Genomic DNA, 22,078 nt, shown 5'->3' on the forward strand with positions numbered 1-22,078 from the left:
GGCTTGGATTGCAGCCCAGACTTCCTCTGGTGTAAATTCAGAATTTAAGTTGGAACGATCCTCCTCTGCAACAGCGGGTAATGAGATGTTATCAAGGTAGGAATTGATATTAGAATCAGCCTTTTGGGAGCTATAAAGGGAAGAGTAGAAATCTCGAAATGTTTGATTAATGATAAGAGGGTCACAGGAAACGCCGCCACTAGGTGTCCTTATCATGTTAATTGAACGGTCATTGTTTTGGTTCTTCAAATGATAGGCAAGTAATCGACTGGATTTGTTACCAAATTCGTAATACTTTTGTTTAGAGAAAAGCAGTAACTTCTGAATATGACGTGTGTGGTCAATATTGAGTTTAGTTTTTGCGGCCACCAATGCTTTTAGATTTAAGACTGTAGGTGATTGTTTATGTAGTTGTTCTAAATTAGAGACTTCCTTCTCAAGGAGTTTCCTATTGTTCTCCAATATTTTCTTCTGATGGGATGTGTAGGAGATAAGTTGACCGCGTATGGTAGCTTTAGCAGCATCCCATATCATAGAAGGAGAAACTGGAGAGTTTTTATTATCGAGCCAGAATTGTGACAAGGCATTACGGACAAAGGAGCCAAAGGAGTCGTTATTCAAAAATGACATATTGAATCTCCATATAGGGGTTCTAGGGATGCTAAATGTTGGATCAATCTGTAAATGCACGGCGGCGTGATCGGATAATACAATAGAGTCTATGTGGCAGGTCTGGACTGACTGCAAGAGTTGTTTAGGAATGAAAAAATAGTCGAGTCTAGAATATGAATTGTGAGGGTGTGAATAAAATGTATAGTCTCTTGTTTTAGGATTAATTTCCCTCCACACATCTATTAACCCGGTGTCTGCGCACAGGCTGTTGAGAAGTTTGGATGATCGTGGGTTCGGCATGTTAGCAGAGGAGGATCTATCTAAGGAACCATTCATAATACAATTAAAATCTCCAGCCAAAAAACCAAGGCCTTTGCAAAAGTTATTAAACATTAGAATAATATGTGAAATGAAGTTAGGCGTATCGCAATTTGGGCCATAGACGTTGAGAATAGTAATGTGCTGTTTAAGTACAGAACCAGTAATCAAGATAAATCTACCCTCTATGTCCTTCTCCTCGTGTTCCAAAATAAATGGGAGGTTCTTATGTATAAGAATTGCTGTGCCTCTTTTATTTTGTGAGTAAGAAGAGAAATAAACTTGGCCTACCCAGTCCCTCTTAAGTTTCAGGTGCTCTGTATCAGACAGCCTAGTTTCTTGAAGTAATGCTATGTCAGATTTCTGTTTTTTCAAGTGTGTCAGAATCTTTTTCCTCTTTATCATATGGCCAATCCCTTGGACATTCCAAGTAACAAGTTTAAGACCAGACATAGAAGTCAGGGATTGACGTGAAGACTAACAGATTAGGTTGATCAGGAGGAAAAAGAAAGAAGAAAAAGAGAGAGAGAAAAAAAAAGAGGATAAAGAAAACTGACAATGAAATAGGTGTGGTAAAAAAGTCAAAATTGCAGCGCTTACCCTCCCATACCCTGTCCCCAAACGACAGGAATAAAATACCCCAGATAAAGTCACAGACGGGATTAAACGTAAACATGAACTGTTGTTAACTTGAGTAAACCACAGTAACACTATAACCGCTCAAGAAGCCAACCAAACCCCAGGCCAGGTCGTGGACACCCACAGGAGTCCCCCACCCCCCATAAACAAGAAAAAGGAAAACAATATTGTATGACCTGAGCATCTTAAATAAAAGTATAGACCCTAAATTGGTCTTGGAAACAAATATACCCTGCTTATGACAGTTATATTAGTGGTATTAAACAGAGAAAATAATCTTATTACCAGGGATAAAATGCTGATGCTTTCGAGTCCAGTATCTATCATTTCAATGTCTTCGTGAAAAAGAAGAGTGTAGTATGATGAGTGGTGGGGGGTCCACACAGGTTAAGTCTATTCTCTCCATCAAAACCGGAAACAATTAAAGGTTACCTCAGTCAATAGATTCCAAAAAAGTGGCAGCCAACTCGGGGCTGTCAAAAAGACGAATTCGGCCATCGTGGAGACAACGCAGGCGAGCCGGGTAAGCAAATCCACGATACATGTTGCGGCGAGCCATCGCTTTACCCACGGTGTCAAACTCCCGCCGCCTCCGCAGAACCTCCGACGACAAATCAGGGTAGAACCGCAGCTGCGAACCCTCATGGAGGATGTCTCGTTTCTTTAGGGCGGCTCTGAGTACAGCCTCTCTTTGTGGATATCGTAAAAACCGCACCAGGATGCTCCTCGGGGGTCTATCCGGGGCTGGGTTGGAAGCAGGTGGGCGCGCTCAATTTCTAGCGGTGGGAAGTCAGCGGGGAGTCCAACTAGTTTCGGCAATAGTGTCTGAAGATAGGTCGCGAGGGGAACACCAGCCTCAGCTTTCTCTGGGAGATTCACAATCTTCAGATTTTTACGTCTGCCGCGGTTCTCTAGGTCGTCAACTTTCAGTCGTAGCAGCTCCACTGTCTTTTCCATGGCGGCTAAGTTGGTACTGAACTTGCCGCATCCATCTTCTGTAGCAGAAATCCTGCACTCAGCCTCCCCCACACGCTTCTCTAAGTCGATCACCTGGTTAGAAAGAGTAGATAGGGAGCCCTCAACCGATGAGATAGATGTTTTAATTTCACCTAGAGTCCCGTCAATTGAATCCAGGAGAGATTTCACCTCAACTAAAATCTGTTCCATAGTTGTTGTGTTAGCTAGCTCGCGGGGGCTAGCCACGTGTTGATCCTCGTTAGTTTTCTTCCGTGTTGTGGATGCACCAGAAGACGAAAACATAGGGAAATCTTTGTCACGTTGCTTGTTAGGCATCTTTATAGTGTAAAAGACCTGGCAGTTCCAGTATTAGGTGGAGAAAATTGAGAATTTATCCTGAGCCTGGAGCGGAGTGAAATCCTAAGCAGCCATCCTGCTCCGGGTCACGTGACCGTCCCGTCATTTAGTTTTTAATCTGTGGGAAGAATTCACTGTCAGTGTAAAGTCATTGAATTCATGACTGGAGTCAGGCTCTAGTCCATGTCTGCAAAAAGGCGGCCTGTAAACCAGTCAGCTATCAACAGCACTGATATTAAGAACACCACAAAGCAGTTATGTACTTTGATGTGATAGAACAAATTAAAAGAGAATAGATAAAGAGAACTCATCATGCAATCCTTGTGGGTAGAAGCCATCCAAAGGTGTTTTTTAACTTTTCACCCAACACACAGGTGCAGCATGCTATTTTTATTTTATATATCACCATTGCTGTTCTACAACTCGGCTGTACCAGACCACTTTGCCTCTGCTGCGAGCTCAGCACAACAAACCGCTCAGATGAATTCATTTAGGTCCAAAGCTCAAGACATCAAGGTAGTGCAAAAAAGTATTATGTTACATTTTCACAGAAAGTCAAATAATGTTGCAAATTTATTGTCTTTTTTTTAAAAATCTTTTGCTGCATATGCACACTTGGATCCACCCAGACGGAGCAGGTCTAGAAGTATTACAGCAGGCAGGCATCCGGTTTGCTTTACTAAACACAGACGTTTCATGTCTGCAAACATATAATTTACTGGTTTTGTCTTTCATAATTCCCCTATTCATAGCTCAAGAACTGCTTTGTTCAATCAGTACTTGGATAGGTTTTTACATCTTTGTTTTTAAAGTGGTTTGTTTTTAAATTGGTCTACAGTTTTGCTTTTCCCTTCATCAGAGCCATAAAGTGTGAAATTTGTCTTTCTAAAAGCTGCACATATCCCAGATATTTGCAACTGTGAAGCCTCGCCTTTATTCTTACTGCCCTGTTTTCCAGTGACTTGAGGCCCGGAGTGCTTCTTAACCACATCTCCTTGAATCTTTGTTGCTTTAAGGCCTCACTGCTGACATCAATTATAACTTCATACAGTCATACAGATTGGTTCACTGTTTGATGTGGCTGTTTGTTTGTCAGAATGAAGATGGAGCAGACCAGGACAGTCCAGAGGAGGGGACGCCAGCGAGCCCCCGCAACAAGCGCAGAGTGGGTCGTCCTGGCAGGAAACGCAAACAGCTGCTTCCTGTGAGTACTGTAATTGTAGGCTGTCATCGGCCTTTTATACTCTGCACTGCAGCAGGGTGATTGATTACCCATTCACCTATACAGACTCCCTATGTATAGCCTGAAAAGATATGTTAAACATGCATGCACTGTTTCCAGGAACACTTTGCTTCACATTTATGCACTCACACCTGCTAGCTGCTGAGTGGCAAACACAGTTAGTTCAGCTTTTTCTAATAACACAGAAGCACACACATAAATCTGAGGACACACTAATTAAGTGTCAGATTTGAGTGTGTTTGACAGATAATGTGACAAAGCACTTGTCTCCTCACAGCACAGCAACGGATTTTATCAGCAGTGTTAGAAACAGGGATTCCCCCTCACATTTACTGGTCACAGGGCTTAACAGTCACTGCACATACTCTCCCTCAACATGTAATGTTAGCTTCATTTCCTCATAATTTTCAACTTTGTCATCATTTTCACACGACACACTGGCTCCATCACCTATATTCTCCACATACTTGCTATAGTTGTGCACACTCATGTACAAATGACTGATTGTTAGTAAGTGTTAACTAATCCGTCTCACTGTTCACCTGTATAATAGTCTTATCCCCCAAGTTTGTTGCTCCGTCAGACCTATTTTTAGTCACATCCTAAGATCAATCAGCAGTGCTATCATAACCGCTAGAAGTGCTTGGAACCCAAGTTATAATAAACTTGGTGTTACCACCCTTATGCTTTGCAAACGCTGTTTCATGGATTTTAGGTTTGTTGTCACGCATTTAGTTAGTTAGTTAGGCTTTATGAAGTCAAGATGTGAGATGAGATGTGAGAGACTCATTTGAACAAATTACACATAAACTAGATCACCACAGACACAAGTCAGTCAGTTTTGTATACATGTACCTGTTTATCATAAGCAAGTCATGGAGTCCCTTACATGAAAGTGATGAAAAGGCAGAAGAAACCCAAATAGATCTATTTCAACATTCATTCAAAGAACAAAATGAAATAGCATGTTGGGAACAAACATAGTTCATGTGGCTTAGGTTGCTCAATGCCTTTGTAGTGACATCTTTTACTCATCACTGATCACAGGACAGAGTGTCCAAACTACTGGACAGAACTGCTAGAATTGCCAAATGGTGAAATTCATACATCCATCTGCAGAAGTGCTCCCGCTGGATTTTTCTACTTTGCTAATATGCATGCTTGTGATCAAATGTTAGTAAAGTTTGCATATTGTTCTTAGTCCCAAGTTCGTAACTGGGTGCTGTTACTTTTACTCAAGGTGAACATGGTACCTCCTCTGTGTGAGCTTGATGTGGGGTTTGAACTGGCAACCTTCCAATCACCTCTTGGCCAGCACTAATAAGCTGTGATGTTACCAAGCTGCATCATTACTGTAATGACACCATATTGTATATTTCTTCATTCTCAATGACTTCAGGTCTTTTGGCTGCTCCTCTTCTCCATATTTCTCTCCCCATTCATTCTCTTATCGCTCACCTTGTGTGTGTGTGTGTGTGTGTGTGTGGGTGGGTGTGTGAGTGTGTGTGTCTTTGTACTGACTGAACTCTCTGGTCGAATCAGCAAGTCAATATTGCTGATCAAACAATGACAGACAGAAGAGAATACTGAGTGAATGAGTGAACTACTGTGAAAGTGTGTGTGTGTGTGTGTGTGTGTGTGTACACATTCATGTGTACCGGAGAGCAGGTCTGATCATGCTTTGATGTCTGAGCTCTGACAAGGTAGGCAGGATTAATGTGGGTCCTGCAACACACTTACAAACACACACACACATTGCACATAACAGTTGTGTTAGTTGTAGCACAAGTAGCAGTAATAGTGGCAGTAATGTAGTGGTAATGGTAGTAATACTAGTGATAACAGTAATAGTAGGAAAAGTAAGTTAGAGTAAATGCAGTAGCAGTAAAAGTAGTGATATTCATAGCGGTAGTAGTTGCAGTAGTGGTAGGAATTTAATAGTAGAATTGGTAGTTGTAGCAGTATTGGTAGTAGTATAATAGTAGTTGTAGTAGTAATCATAGTAGCAATACAACAATATAAGTAGCTTTAGTTGTTTAATAGTAGAAGTATTAAACTTGTAGCAGAAGTTGGAGTAGCAGTAATACGTAATAGTAGTAATAGTAATATGTAATAGTAGTAATAAAGAAAGGAATTAGTTGTCATAAAAGGTAATGGTCACTATATAATACCACCATACTACAGCAGTATTATCACATGCAGCATTCGTGGAACATACTGATGATAGAAGCCTCTTTCCCAGCGAACAGTATGTCATCCATTAACCCTCTCTCTCTCTCACACACACACACACACACACACACACACACAGACGGAGGAGTGTATCCAGGAATAGAGCCATTGTGTGGAGCTCAGCTCAGGGTGGAGCTGTGAGTGACACTAACTATAGAGAGCAGAGGGGGAGGGAGCCTCACTCTCTTTCCTCTGTCTCCTTCGCTTCTCTCCGTCACTCACTCGTTCACCTCCATCACAAGTAATTACACACACACAAACACACACATTCACACAAATACACTACTCTGACCACATATTATCACAGTAATGATGATACTTTCATGGATAAGTGGATTAGCTTCATGGTCCTTAACTATTTCAACCCTTCACCTTGTTTCTTTTTCCTTTCACACTCATTGCTTCTTATTTTTACTGGCTGCTGTTTAGTTTAAGTTTAGGTAAGTGTCGGTCACTTCCTTTTTTGTATTTCCTTTCTTCCTCATTTTTCTTTTCTTTGCCGCCGGAACCATGTGCGGAGCAGCTGGTGGGTTTTTATGCATTTGTGTGTGTTGTGCTTGTGGCTTTTGCTTAAACATTTTGGAGTAGTTTGAAGTACAATAGGACTAAAGAGATACATTGGCACCTCTCCTAACTTTGATGTTATGCTTTCATATGAAAATCCCGTCATGGCAACCGTCAGATGATGTCAACTGATATGAATAATGAAACTTTTCATGCGCTGTAATAACAAGATTTTATAGCTAAACTATAATTACTAGACATGTCATGTAAAACCTCAGGTCTTAACTTGGACTAAGCATGAATTGATAACCAGAGCTTTCGATTTGAAGTGCAGCTTAGTGTGGTTTCTTTTGGTGTTTTCAATTTTGCACCCATTGTGGTCGTGTTTGCAATGTTTGACAGAAAGTGTCATGACTTTGCTGAAAGTGTTCAGCTCGTGTTGAGGTCCCACATTAATTTACTTAAACTAATTCCCTAACAGATCATATAAATTCAGTTTGGAGAGGAAGAAAGATTACTGCAAACAATGCAAAACACTTTAAATAAATCACTAGTTTAATCTGGACATCCAGAGTCATTTAACTGAGAAATCAGTTAGCATTGATGAATTGTATTGCAGAGGTGTTTCTCTTGTTTGTTTTACCCTGGTTGACATAACAGCAACTAAAGCTGCAATTAATCAGTCAATTTGACAGAATCAAAATAGTTTTAGTCCGTGCTTTAGACAGAAATGCCAGACATTTGATGGTTACAGCTTCTTAAATGTGAGAATTCTATGTGTTTCTTTGCCATGCATGACAGTATACGTAATGTCTTTGTGCTTGGGACTATTGATTAGACAAAACATGCTATTTAAAAATACTACAGTGCGCTGTGGGAAATTATAGGGGGCACTTTTCACTATAAAATCATTTATAGATAATAACTATAGAGTAGTTGCAGCCCTCATAGAAACAATTCAACAGCACCACAAACTGCAGCCTCCAAAAGGACCACACAGTAAACGCTTAATATTATAACCTTCATGAAGGGAGACTTTAATACTGGACTGTTATATGCTACTGCATTAGTTTTAGAGTGTTGTTGAGTTGAGTGTCTAAACAGAAAAACATAATCCTTAGAGATTGTAACCTTTACAGAAACTAAATGTTTCCGGGATTAACTTGTTTGTGATTTTTTTACCGCTGTTAGCTAATGTTGCCAGCATTGTCATTTTATTTGCGTTTGAGAAATAACTTAGTTAGTTTGAAATGTCAGTTTATCTTCCAACTAGAGATAGCTGCTTTGGGCAACATGGCCACAGTAGCTATCTCTAGTAATAACAAGCGTTAGCTAGCAAAACTGAAATAAACAAAGGAAATATAATAAAACCACATAAGAAGTCTTGAGGTTGAAGATGAAGAAGAAGATATCAATATCAAGGCTAAAGCTGAGGCATGTTCAGTTTGGACACTTTTCCAAATCATACAGCTGCTGTAATGTGAGCTACTAATAATAACTGAAATATGAAACTGCCTGCTGTGCATATATTTCAGTGCACCTGCGTTACCTCCATCTGTCATACCGATATTGGTAACTGCTACAATACATGTTTCCCTTCCATGTATTTATTGGCCATATTAGGTTGGTGCGAATGCTTATTTTTGGCGCACTATTGTTTTATTGTTTGCCACATCCTGTAATGGGTATCATCAGAGTTTCATCCAACCTAAAACTTGGCTTCGGCTGGTTGGTTTGCTGCAGCATATTGTGTAAACAGCTTAGGTTAGATTCTGAAAAGTCAGGTACTTTCCACACTGTCTGTCATTCAAGATCAAGGTTAGATGCTGACAGAAGAGGAAGTGCAGGTCAGCAAGTTTTTTGAAAAGGTGAAAGACAACACAAACCACCAGTGTGCATGTAGGACGCACTGTCTTTGTGTTTGAGTTTAAACCTAATTATGACTTTCAGTTTGGTGCACGTAGGGCTTGTTTGTCTCAAGGGACTGGTCGTGCTTGTGCTTTACATTTTCATATCTCTAAGTGAAATTCTGTCAGTACAACGTTAAAGCTGCATTAAGCAATTTCTTTGACAGTCACATTGGATCAAATGACTCCCTTTAATATGAATCAGCACTGTAGTCTGCATCCTGCAGCCGCATTCAGGTCATAGTTTTGGTTCACCTGCTTAAACGAAACCCAACAAATGCACCTGCTCTCACAAAAGGAAGTGTACAACCGGCTCACACAAGCCGATAGTACACTTCCTGTTTAGCGCAAAATGGCGGAGAGGCGAAATGGCTGAAGAGCGTCGAATATATAGCAATCCTAAGACATCCAGATATTTTTCTCAGGAGTTGGTGGACCAAACCAGGCCTGAATTGGATTTACATTCGACATGTGGCCAAAAAGATGACTGCAAGTCCAGATTCCTCTGTTTCTGCTGAATGTGTAAGTAGTCAGTTGTTTGCTTAAAAGTTAGCTGTAGGGGCTGATGTAGTGTCAGAATATTGTTGCCTCCTAATGTTAAAAATTGCTTAATGCAGCTTCAATAAATGTTAAGTCCATGTGTTCACATCAAGGGCATGTGATGGTATTGCATGTGCACCAGATTGATGCTGGTGCACCCATTTTAATTCAAGTTTAATCTAATTTAAGAAACATATTACTTTCATCTCTGTTAATTCATGCCATGATTTTAATTGTTTTGTGCGCACAGTTTTAAAATTCATTTGAGCTAATTTATAACAAAGCACCTGGTTTATTTTTACATAGCAAGTTTTACACTGATTTCAACCACTTGACTTAAGTGGTTGAATTTAGTTGACTGTTTTGATTTATTTAATTTTCAATGTGTCTTTTACATGGAGTCTATGAAATGCTATAAACAGAAATATCTTTGTCATTTTTCCAGTCATATCTCTTTGCTTTCATGTTAGCAGTTCATCTTACAATGTTTTGTCCAAATCTAAGGTGGAACTGTTGCTTTTCAAATATGCACTTTCTCTACTAACATTTTTGGACTATTAAAGTATTATCTGCTGCCAACCATGTATTATAGTGCAGTATTGTCAGTGATAAACTCATCTGTATGAAGACCGCTGTGATAAAGCAGTTACCAGTTGCCTTTTGGATCTCAATGTCACATTATCTTTGAGAACTGGAATGATGCAGTAAGAAAATGAATTTGCCTTATACATGCACACAGCCGTTTGCTATAGTTTTACAAGAGAGGGAGCACAAATTAATGCAAAAATATACATTTTTTTTCTATGGTGGGATGTTTTGGGCATTAAAAGGCCTTTGAGCCACCAAAAATCCACCGATGTAACAAAACCCTGTTCCTGTTTAAGTACCCAGCGTTAAAAGTGTGTGCTGTTGCAGTTAAGCTTGCCCTCAGGCCCTTTTAGTCACCTTTTGTGTTCTGAGCCTTTTACAGGCCTTCTCACCTGCTCATTACAGCCTTTGTGGGCTTGTTACAGCTAGCTAGCGTTAGTGTAGCCTTTGAGTTTGACATTCACCCCTGCTCTCCATTTTCTAACTACCAATCTATAAAATCTGTCCGCCTGTTAGCAACACACACATAAAAATCCTGCTGGCCTTTTAGAAAGGACACATGATCAGACTTTAGCATCATTAATGCTGGTGAGCTAATGGATAAGCCAGTGTGCATTAGAGACAGGATTATACACAGGAGATTGTTTGAGAGAATAATTAAACAAACCATTTACCTGTCATCTCAATATTTTTGCAGTGCAATTTCAATACTAATGTAGTTGAAAATGTAAGTATTCTGGTATTTTCCATTGTTATGCTTTAGGTTATTTTACATTAAATGTCATTTTCACTTAATTTTTTAAGGAGGTAGTACCATTTCACACAAGCGTTTCTCCCACATGTGCTTATTAATCATCAGCTCTGTTAATGACATCAATACTGCTCCCCTTCTCATCCTATGAGTGTGTGTGTTTGTGTGCATTAATGGGAGCTGGCAGTGTTTATTATACTGATCCTATGCAGACATACCTGCTCTGCATTGTACTAACAAGGGCAGACTAACAGGTATGCGTGTGTATTGCAGTAGCTCTTTGATTGTGTGCGTACACAATGTGTATCTGTGTGTATGTGTGCGCGTATAACGCCTGTTCATGTGTGTGTATGGTTATTATGTCTGCGGAGTCCTTTGATGAGTCTAGACAAGGGCCAGCAGCAGTTTTCTCAGACCTAGACTGTGCTCCATTTGTTTCCCAGGAGATGGCGACCTCTGACCCTTGTGCAAACGCCCCCCCAACCCCGCCTGAGGAGCTGGAGCCCTCTCCTCGCAAGAAGCGCGGCCGTCGGAAACTAGAGCAAACTCAGAAGAATAAGGGTATAGATTTAATAAAAAGTCATATCATTCTTATAATATGACTTTGCCCATTTACAGTAGACAGTAGTTCAGATTTATCTATAGAAGATTTTGATTTAAGAACAGTACGCAACAGCTAACTTGCTGACATATGAGAGGCTTATCAAGAGGACTAGTTGTCATTTTACCTCAAACTTTAGTAGTCAAATACCTTCCAGATTGCAGTGTTTGAGGGCATTTCGACTTTAGATATGGATGCCAGGACAAAATGATGAAAACCATGACTTTACCTCCCCATTAAAGCTCTTGTTAAATGTGTACAAATGGGCCATTTCCTGTAACTTTTCTTCTCCTGCAGACGAGCCAGATGACAGAAACTGCGACTCCCCCAGAGAGGTGAGAAAACCAGTTGCTACCCTACTTCTGGTGGGTTTTTTATTTTACAACCAAAAATGAAGAAAAACCACTCTCATAGTACACGTAGATGTAAAGGTAAGAATATAACAAGCTTTTTGTATGTGTGCAGGTTGAGACTGGGAGGCTGCGGAGGAGGCCAGTCCCCAGAGTGACTTTCCAGGCTGGAGATCCATACTACATCAGCAGGAGACAGAGAGAGGAATGGCTCAGCCGCTGGAAGATGGAGGTGGGAGAGAAACAGGTCTCTGTCTGTGTGAATTTATAGATATGGCAACGTGGAGGATTTTATTTTCTATGGAGCAATCAGAGCAATCAGAATAGAATAAGTTAACACATCAGTCAGAACCAAAAGTGCTGGTTTGAAAAAATATGAATACTTCAGACAGACAATTCCAGCGTAAACTCTGTAGATCTCATTTTGATTTTGGAATACTTTGCCCTACATATCTGCAGATAGGATTTGTAAGCTGTAACCAAGTGTAGATTGGTGATTTGTATTGTAAAGAAACCAAAATACAGTAAAAATTTAGCTGTGATTTGCTCTGTGAAGTACTGAGTAGTTAAGTAAAGGGGAAAATTAAATCTGCCTTAACAACAGAAGTGCACTGTGCTTAGTGCACTTCATGGTATTATTGCTAAAGATGTTGTCGTGATTAGGGATATCAAGTCAATATATGCTGTTGGTTAAATGTTTATTTGACTCAAATAAAATGAGAGAGCAGTCATAAAAATGAACTACTGAAGATTTTTTATAATATTGTCAAAAAGAAGCGAGGCCCATTTAACCAGTGTTAGCCATAGCCTATATTTGTTGTCTGTTTTGAATCAAACTGTAAATACTTTGCCAAAAAAAATTAACCACTGACATCTGAATATATTTTTGTCCACACTGTCATCATCTTTAGTTGAACTTTTACTTTTTGTTATTTTTTAGTCTACATCACACACTTTTGATTTGCAGTCTTTCCGCCTTGCTTTACTCTGTAGACTTTATTTGTTGACACTGGAAGGGAGTGGAGTTTCCTTTCATACAGACACACAGTTGGCTGGTGAAAGAGGATCTGTGTTCTTTTGGCTTTCACAGTGACATTTACTCAACAATCAACAAAGTGAAGTGCCATTGAAATGAAAACAGTGCTTTGCCCTTCAGTGGCTGCAAGTCCCTGTCATGCACCATTTGTCCTTTTAAAATAATTCAACTGTGGTTGATTTTGACATGCATTGCCCTAAAGTGCACCAGTGGTACATTTTACCACTTTCTAACCAAGGCATGTAGGTCATGTTCTCAGTAATTTCTGGAAATCTGTTGGGTTTCATGTCATCAAGTGGAGTACACATTCATATATTACACATATTGTAGTTTTATAGGCTGATTCTGATATTTGTGTGGCTCTGATAAAACTAAATATCTTATTTTTAGGCCAAAACTCAATGCATTTAATTTATTTAGGGATTTCAACCCAAATTACATTTATTTAAAGCTCATGATATGACATGACAGTTTGGTTGGTGGCTAGTCAAAACTTTTTTAAGAGGGTGAGGCTCGGCTGGAGGAATTCAATATTTCTAAAATCCTGGTTGCGGCTAACCAATATTTATACACTGTCAACTGAAACATGTGCTGCTAGGGTATAACAGCTGACTCACCTTAGTGGGAAATTGAGATGTGTCATGTGCGCTCGGCCTATTGTGGCTTGAAGGTTACTTGCTATTGTGACAATGTGTATCATAGAGATCAGACTGGCAGCAATACCACACAAGTTAAAGAGGTTTTCACATTATCTTCTATGACATAGAATACATCAGTAAATACCCCACTGTTGACTCTTTAAAGCTTTCATGTGTCTAAGAAAAGGTGGCTGCTAACAAGTGACTGAATAAGACTACTTGTTGGGGAGGTTACGCTGAACACAAACACTCAGCCTCCAGTTGTTTTGCACAGCCTCTAGTTGTGTTTATACTCGCTCTCTTACAAACAGTTCGAACTCTTTCCAACTTGTAGATTTATCAATTTATAGTATTTTACAATCATAGCTTTTTTTTTCAGTGTGTCATTAAGTTTAGTTTGCCACAGAGCTTATTTTCTGCATTAAAAGGAAAACAAAACAGAGGTCTGACTTCTCAAACCTCAATTTTTTCCCATCAGTTCTACAAAACTTTATAGTTTCTTGACCCATGGTTTTGTTTTTCTTCACTCTCAACTTATCCTCACTCATAACCTTATCTTATCAACATAGCTCTGTTTTCACTCAAACCTCTAAAAACTTTGTATGCGATCTCTCAGCACCAAACAGTAGATAGTGGGAAGATATTTCCCTCCGGAATTGGTGGAGACCAAAAACAGAGCTAAAAGAGAATGAATATTAGACTTAGATTCACCAGGTTGCCAGAAATATGCCTCCAAATATTGCTAAAAAAGATTTTACCACATGCATACACTTAACATATTGATATGTGGCTCATATGTATGTATAGAAAGCATAATACAACACAGTGCAGAGAATACTGTGCTGCTATCCTGTAACCTAGAGTGGGAGTGTGTATGAGTGAATGTCTGTAGCTGCAAGAAAGTGCGTGTATGAGGAAAATGTAAAAATGAATGACAGCATGACTGAGAGAGACAGGATGTTTATGTGGTCATGATAGGGAGAGAGAAAGTCATTCAGGTTGATTGACAGACAGGCTGACGGAAGCACACAAGGATGTGAGAGTGTGAAGTAAATCAAGAGTGTGTGAGAGGAAGAGAGACGGAGGAGGCTTGAAGACCAGCTGAGTGGCTGCAGTTTCACTCTTTCTCTTGTTTGAACTAGCTCTGCTGTAGTCTGTGTTTAATGGACACACGCCTCACAGTCTAATAATAATAATATACTGTCAGGATTTTTTTCATGCCCATGACCTTTGAGATTTGAATATATTTAGAATGTATACACTGTTTTATATTTGATGTACCCCCAACAGCAGATCTGCATGACTTGTGACGACTTAAAAAGATGATGGTTTAAAAAAACAAATCTTTCATGCGTATTTGAACCATGTGTAATGACACATAAGCTCTAGTCGGTCAAACTGATGCCAGCTTGTCTTCAGTCTGTGCCATCTGACAGCTGGAGAAAGAGAGAGGCGTAGAGCATGTGTGACTTCCTTTCAGCATTATCCTCTCACTTACTGACTCATCACCTACTCTCAAGCCGTGAATCATTTGCATGAGTGTAGTGAAAGAAATTGAGACTAAAAGGTAGGCTCGTCTCATAACTTTATATTAATTTGAAAGAGTCAAAGAAGGAAACAAAGGAAGGAAGTTTAACAATAAAGTAAACAGAAGTGAGCAGAAAGGAAAATAGGAGCACAGACACAAATGTATGTCGGAAATAATGGAAGGAAGTGCACAAAGACAGAAGGGCAGTCTGTAAGTGAGGTAAAAGTGCAGAAGTTTTATGAGCAAAATATACTTAAAGAAGAATGGCCACTGTGACAGATAAAGTAAAATGAAGGGAAATTAATGAACAGAGAAGTTTTGACAAGGAAAAAGAAGGAAGATAGAAGAAGAAAGGGAAAGAAAAAAGCTGAGAGATTTAACTTAGATGTAAAGCAAGGAAGGAGAAGGACATTGACAAAGTGAGGGAGAGAAAGAAAAACTGAGAGAGAAGTGTGTGTGCATGTGTGTGTTTGACAGAAAGAGCGAACAGGGTGAAATCAGTGACGGAGACAGAGGTTAACCAGATCCAGGTTTCCGCCTGTGCATGTGTATGTGTGAGAGTGTAAGTGTGTGTGTGTGTGTGTGTGTGTGTGTGTGTGTGAGTGTGCTTTTTCAGTTAGTTGAACTGCAGCCAGCTGTTAACACCCTCATCAATATCTCATCTCGGTGTTGTCTGAAGGAAACCTTGTAACGCTGCAAAGTCTTTTCCATTTTGCAAAAATGTTCACTTAACTCTTTTCACTTAATGTCTAAAGTTACAGCCAAGAAAATAAATAATGAGTGGGGGTGTAGTGTGCTTTGCATATTACAGGGTGTACCTTTTTTTTTCTTTAAGAAAAAAAAACAAAACACTGCCTTAACCTAATTTTGTGCTGATCTGACTCTGAGTCAGGAAGTGTGACTTTGTGTTGACCTCTAACCACCTAGTGTGCAGGACCACACTGTACACTTTCTGTAACAAGATCTAATCAGCAATGACTGACAGAAGGCATAATAGACGTATGAACCCAAGAATAGGCACTCTGCAGTATGTTTACATTCAGTGTTTCTCACCTAACAAATGTATGATATTAATTACCTTCCTCATAAAACATTTGTGAAGCTGATTGTTTTGTATATGAATATTTTAAAACCTGCATTGTTTGCATCCTTGTTTACTTCAGCTAGGAGTTGTCTTCTTCTCAACCTTCTGCCAGCACTCATTACTGCCACCAGCTGCAACTTATGATTGATGTACCGATTGATCAATTAATCATTTGTATAAAAAATGCCAAAATAAGGAAAAATGCCCTTTATTATTTCCCGGAGCTAAGGCGACATCTTCATATTGTTTGTTTTGTGTGACCAAAACCCCAAATGTTTCATAAAGCAAGTTCTCACGTTTGAGAGGCTAAAACCAGAAAACATTTGACATTTTTGCTTATGTTTTTGCAGAATAAATTGTCCTTTCCATCCACTTAGCGAATAATCGACTAATCGTTGTAGCTCTAGTTACAAGCCAATAAAGGCTTCAGCCTAAACTACACATTCCTCCTTTACGTGTGACTGTTTTCTTTTATACATGCTTGAAGATTTCAACCCTTTGATTTCAAGAGAACCGCCGTTTGTTGAGTGCATCACAAGATTTACCCACTGAGCACACCACTGTCTGTCTCAATGTTGGGAACACAATAAGTGGGAATGGTAACATTCCCTCTGTAAAACATTTGAATCAGTATTCATTTACATTTACAAGGACCCAAATGATCTTTTTTAGCCTCTTCAAGCTCATTGTTTTGGTTTTATTAATGTTTCAGGCTCAGTCCCATTTCCAGAATCAACCAGTATTTTTTTTCCATCTTTTTTTCTGCCTCAGATATGCAACTGAAAAGAGTTAGTGTTTTCCTGTTTGTAACTCTGAACTGTCTCATATGACTCGCTGTGTCACTGCATTTCATAGTAGTGTGTACTCTTTTGTCTGTAAGTCTGTGTCTGTGTTTGTGTGTCAGGTCCTGACCCTTACACATCCTATTGCCTTGTCAACTCTGAGGCTTACCTAACCCTTGACCCCAGTGCACGTATACGCTTGAAATACACACACATGTGAACCCTAGCTTGGATTTGTATATGTGTGTGTGTTATCATCACCCTGGGGTTACCAGACATAACTCTGCACCACCACTTACTGTGCATGTGTGTGTGTGTGTGTGTGTACGTGTGTGTGCGTGTGCGTGTTGTTGGAGTTCACCTAAACATCTGTTAGGTGAAGGAGTCAGTAAATCACACACTACACTGCGGGCCAATCAGCAGAGAGGGAGAGGGTAAAGAAGCCCTAAGGGCGAGTGCAGCGAGGAGACACGCAGAGAGGAAAGTGTAGGAGGAAGAGGAGGAGGAGGTCGTAGAGAGAGACAGACGAAGAAAATGACAGAGAGAAAGAGAGCCAGGGAGGAAGGGTTGCAGTTACAGAGCTGCCATGTCCGGCCTGTAAGTGATTTAATTTCTTTTTTTCTTTTCCATGTGTGCTTGTGTTGCAGAGCATGCAAATGTGTGAAGTGTGTTAAGCTTTTCTCTTAAAACAAGAAGTGACACAAGCTGTTTCTGTTACCAATATTTCATGGGAAGTTTCTTTTAATGCTTACTAGCAAGGTTTCCTTGAAGTGAAAGGATGTTTAATTCAGTTTTTCATTGCTTACTGGTGGGTTCATACCAAATGCTTAAACACATAGGTGACCTCAGTTGTAAAACATCTGAAATAGAGTTTGACTGAACTGAGTCTAAAGCTGACTGTTTGTTTGTTTTGAGAAAGCTGAAATAAAGGAGCTTAGAGTGTTTCCGACTTCTCCACTGGCAGCAAATACATGCAAATTAATTCTTAATAACCCTTTTAACCCTTAACATCCTCTACTCTGACAAAATTGCGTGTCCAAATATATCAGCTAATAACTTGACTTTTTGGGCCTCAGCTTGTGACCCCTCATCAGTAGTTGCATATAGTATGTCTACCAGTTGTGATGTCTATAACCAAAGACTGACATTTTTACTTTTTTCAGGTTCCCAAAGAAATACAGTGATCCAGCTATTTGCAAGAAAAAAAGCAAAAATTAGAGGGAAGTTTAAAAAATAAGCAAGAGTGTTGCATAAAAGTTTTTTTCTTCTGTTAATCATCTTTAGATTAAATGTATCTTTTTATAATGTTTTATAAGTGTATCCTGATAATAACTGAAGCCTGAAGAAACCAGAGGGTTTATTAGTTAGCCTTTAGAATATCATTTATTAACATTAAAGATAGAATAACATAACGTAAACATTTAACTGTCCATTTTCATACTTTCTGCGTGGTCTCTGGGATGTGATCTTTTCAATAGTGGAGAAGATTTGTAGTGTTTCCTCTCTTGGTTGGCTCAGACCGGCAAATTTTGCATACCGTCTTAATCTGTGCTTAATTTGTGTTTAACATATAAAGCATATGATGGCGACAAAGGTGATATGATAGGTGATAGGTGATATCAAAATCACCTCCATATGATTGGCGAATTTCTTTCAACTTTTTCAACAACGTGAGTTTATGGTTGGAAATGGGCGCCTACTTTGGTGACTTGTTGCGTTGTTTCTTTCTGCTGTGTGACTTGCTGTATCTATCCATATCAATATGTCACCCAGCCCTAATACCAAACCACTAAAGCAGTAAGCTGCACGGTCATCAGATTTGGTATTCTTTGGTGTTGGATTAACATTTTTATGCATTTTCCACTCTTGTACTGACCGGAGAAGCACTCAACAAATGTGTTAAAAGCATGAAACATCACCAAGCTACCAAACTGTTATGCTGTAGGCTTAAAATCAGTGCTGTATTGTCTTTTAACAGCCATCAGACACTTGTTGTGTAGTTTGTCACAAGAGGCAATTTTGTTATTTTTTTCTGGTCACTTGTTGATACTGGTTAAGAGGTTTGAATGAAAAGTTTGAAGCTTTTTCCACTTTTCCATTCACCACGTTTCTATTTGTAAACAGCGAATCAACAATCACTTGTTACGCTGCAGTGTTAACATCAGGTTTGGTCCAGTCCTTAAACAGCCATCAGATGGGCATTGTTTGATCAACTTTAATGCAAAATGTAATTTTTTCTGTTTGCTTTGGTTGAATTAGTAGTGTAAAGCATTCCCCAGTCTCCAACTGTCTGGAAAGGCCTGTAAATGACTTCCTAATATATTAATAAGTGGAAAACAAAAAAAGCCACCAAATTATTATCCGCAAATCAACCATTTTGGTATTGTCTTCAAACATTCATCAGGCAGATGTTTGGTTCTTTTCGTTATAAGAGACCTCCGGAGCGCTTCAAGGAAAACCACTGATTGTTTTCCTTGAACAAGTCCCACGGCTGTGATCAATGCTAATGAAAGAGCAGTGACTTGGTGGGTTGCCTGCTGACAATTTCAGAGAGGGTCTTAACTGCTCTCTTGATTGTACTTTGTGTGTTTGTGTGTGTGTGTGGAGCAATGTCGGGTTCATCTTGAGGTCAGGGTCAGTCACGCTCATAAAGGGGGCGTGGTTCAAGAAATGGCTCATTGGCCAGGTCATGGGGGTGAAGTGTCAGAGGTCGTGGGGGCGGCACTAAGAGTGAAAACACTGACCAGGCCACGGGGTTCGCCAATGTTCAAAGTCGTAACTCTCAACATTACAACCTCACTCTGTCTTCCTGCCTTTATTTGTCCCTCACATGAAAACACACATTCCTGCTGGTTGTTGGTGCGTGCTTTAATTTCTCATTACAATACCAAGAAGTTTTATTAATCCCATTCACTTTTTCACTTTTCAGACCAGGAAGCTTCGTGCTCTTTTTTACTGTCTATTGTTTAGACTTTTTTATGCTTTGGAGATGTTGGAACAGTTGGCACTATCAGCCATCCGTTGTTTTGGCACAATATCTGTTTGGCCTTGCTCTAGTCAGTCTTTATTAAACAGCCATTCAGCTGAATGAGTCTGTAAAAGAGAGCCTTTTGATTGGCTGTTCAGACAAATGAAGCAGTGACTTATCAATGCGGATTAATGAGTATTATATTCAGATACAAATGATACAAGCATGTTGGTGGACAGGTTAAAGTGCGTTTGCTTTTGCTTATTGCGAGTAGTTTTAATTGCTTTTATATTGTTTCCTACCTGAGACTGATCACCTACACCAGCTTGAAGTTTGGTGCTCAGTGCCTCCAACAAGTAGCAACCACAACATTTTAAAGTACATAGCAGTGTGATAAACTTTGGGAGATAATGTTCAACCCATAAATTGTTCTGCACCATAGCACAAGTTGAAGCGCTGAATAAGGCCTTGCAGAGTGGAACACTTCCTGCCAACTAGCCTAATTACTGTACTTTTTATAGGTTAGTAGGTAATTTAAAATCTCAGTCGTTGCAGTGAATCTGCTCCATTCTCCAGCTCCAGTACAGAATATTCAGAGAAATAAATTCAGTATTCAAAAGGACACACCAACAAAAAATGTTAGAGGTCATTATGAGTACTACTGTTGTAAATGTCTGCATTTAAAATCGTCTTATTCGCCTGAAAAAATTACAGTTTTATGATGCAATCAACCATTCTTTTACCACAGGACAAATATAATCAGACTGAAGTGGTACAATAATGCACCAGAGCAGCAGGCGTTTGTGTTTTTCAAGCACCCCTTTTCGACTGCATGATGGTGACCCTTCAGTTTTTTTCGGGCCGGAGTTGCTGCCATAGAAACCTGAGCAGATGAATAGGATTGGTCTGTCATCAGTGAGTCATCTGCATCCCCGAAAGCAGCAAAGCTTCGTGATGAACTGTTCAATCAGCTAATGTTGCCAGGCAACAAACACAGTTTCATCCACTGAGCAGGATTTTGACTTTTTGATATCTAGTAGCAACACGAGTCAGATGATCCAGCCCAGATGCTGTAAGAAATTAACAAGTTTCCTTCACAACAACAAGTGCAGATTAGATGAGGTGAAATTCAAATAACGGCTGCAGAAAAATTTAGCAAATAGTAATATTTGATAAGAATGTAGTTAGATGTCTTCAATTCTGTGTAATTCCAGCTTAATCCAGTTTATCACCTAAATCAATGGTAACACAAATAAGAAAAGACAAGTGAATGGCATTAGGACTAATTTGCTCGGTTGTTTTTCTTTATCTATGTTTTTATTGTGATGTTTGGTGTCTATAGAGCAATTCCCTTAATCCAAGATGATTCTCTCCTGTAATGTACCTTAACTTTAGATTGCACAGCTACTGTAACAAATTCATACATGTAGAATATGTAAAAAACACACATAAATATATGAATAGTAGAAATATCTGGAAAACCAACGTAGTGCAGCTGTACAAGAGCAGCTGTTTTACAAGAACAACAACCAAAGAGCTTAAAAATGGAAAAGTAATCATTTGCAATTTACAATATACAATGATTCTATACAGTAGGCCTATATACTACATACTAATTATCACAGTACACTAGATGAACATATCCTATACAAAAAAAAACTTAAGGCAATACAATATAAATGATTGCAATCATCAATCAAACTGTCAAGTTTGTATATTACTGCCAAATAAACTTTACAAATAGACAGGAAATGTCTTTCTTAAGATTTAATACTTATGTTTTCTTTTCCAAGATATTTCTTGAGCTGTCACTATCATCCACAATTATTTCAAATGTTTTCCAGCTGTAAGCGGCTCCTTCTTTTCCTTTATGCATTGCATTGTGGAAGTGTAGTGTCCATCGACAGCACGCTTGAAAATCTTATTTAGCTATGAGAAGTTTGTTCAGTTTCAGCATACTGCACTCTGTTACTCTTGCAGTCTATGTATTGGGACACACTGACATTTAGTTGTAGCAACAGAAAATCAAAGCATCCCAGATGTTTTAGAAACTAGTGACGACATATGGAGTTTCCCTTGCACTGCACGTATGTATGTGTGTGTGTGTGTGTGTGTGCATGTCAGTGTGTTTGTATGTGTGGTCTGTCTATGATCCGTGTAACAGGCTGATTAGGATTTTATGAGGTCAAAGGTCAACAGGAGCTGAGAAGAGTGTCCTTGTGACCTCGGGGTCAAACAGAGGAGAGAACTGTCACGATCCAACACTCTCACTTTTACCGTCTCTTCCACTTTAATTTATGCCATCATCCCTCCCCTTCTTCCCATCTGTGCTTCTTTCTTTCTGTGTTGTGTTCCCCCAAAATTGTTTCACACATATATTACACTGGATGGTGGTTCTTAGCCCAGTTAGAGTGGAAACTGTATTGTTTCTATCCGTATTTAA

General features: G+C 39.3%; 1 protein-coding gene across 2 annotated transcripts in view; it reads left to right on the top strand.

Annotated features, from left to right (window-relative positions):
- LOC139218374 (DNA (cytosine-5)-methyltransferase 3A-like) overlaps positions 1 to 22,078 on the top strand; it is a 55,455-nt gene that overhangs the window by 12,916 nt on the left and 20,461 nt on the right. For both annotated transcript variants that reach the window (XM_070849933.1, XM_070849935.1), the window contains exons 3-6: positions 3,980 to 4,087; positions 11,092 to 11,209; positions 11,547 to 11,584; positions 11,715 to 11,831. In XM_070849933.1, coding sequence (XP_070706034.1) covers positions 3,980 to 4,087; positions 11,092 to 11,209; positions 11,547 to 11,584; positions 11,715 to 11,831 — 381 coding nt within the window. The remainder of the gene's footprint in view (positions 1 to 3,979; positions 4,088 to 11,091; positions 11,210 to 11,546; positions 11,585 to 11,714; positions 11,832 to 22,078) is intronic.

Source organism: Pempheris klunzingeri, chromosome 18 (assembly GCF_042242105.1).
Source record: "Pempheris klunzingeri isolate RE-2024b chromosome 18, fPemKlu1.hap1, whole genome shotgun sequence".
Taxonomy (NCBI): Eukaryota; Metazoa; Chordata; class Actinopteri; order Acropomatiformes; family Pempheridae; genus Pempheris; species Pempheris klunzingeri.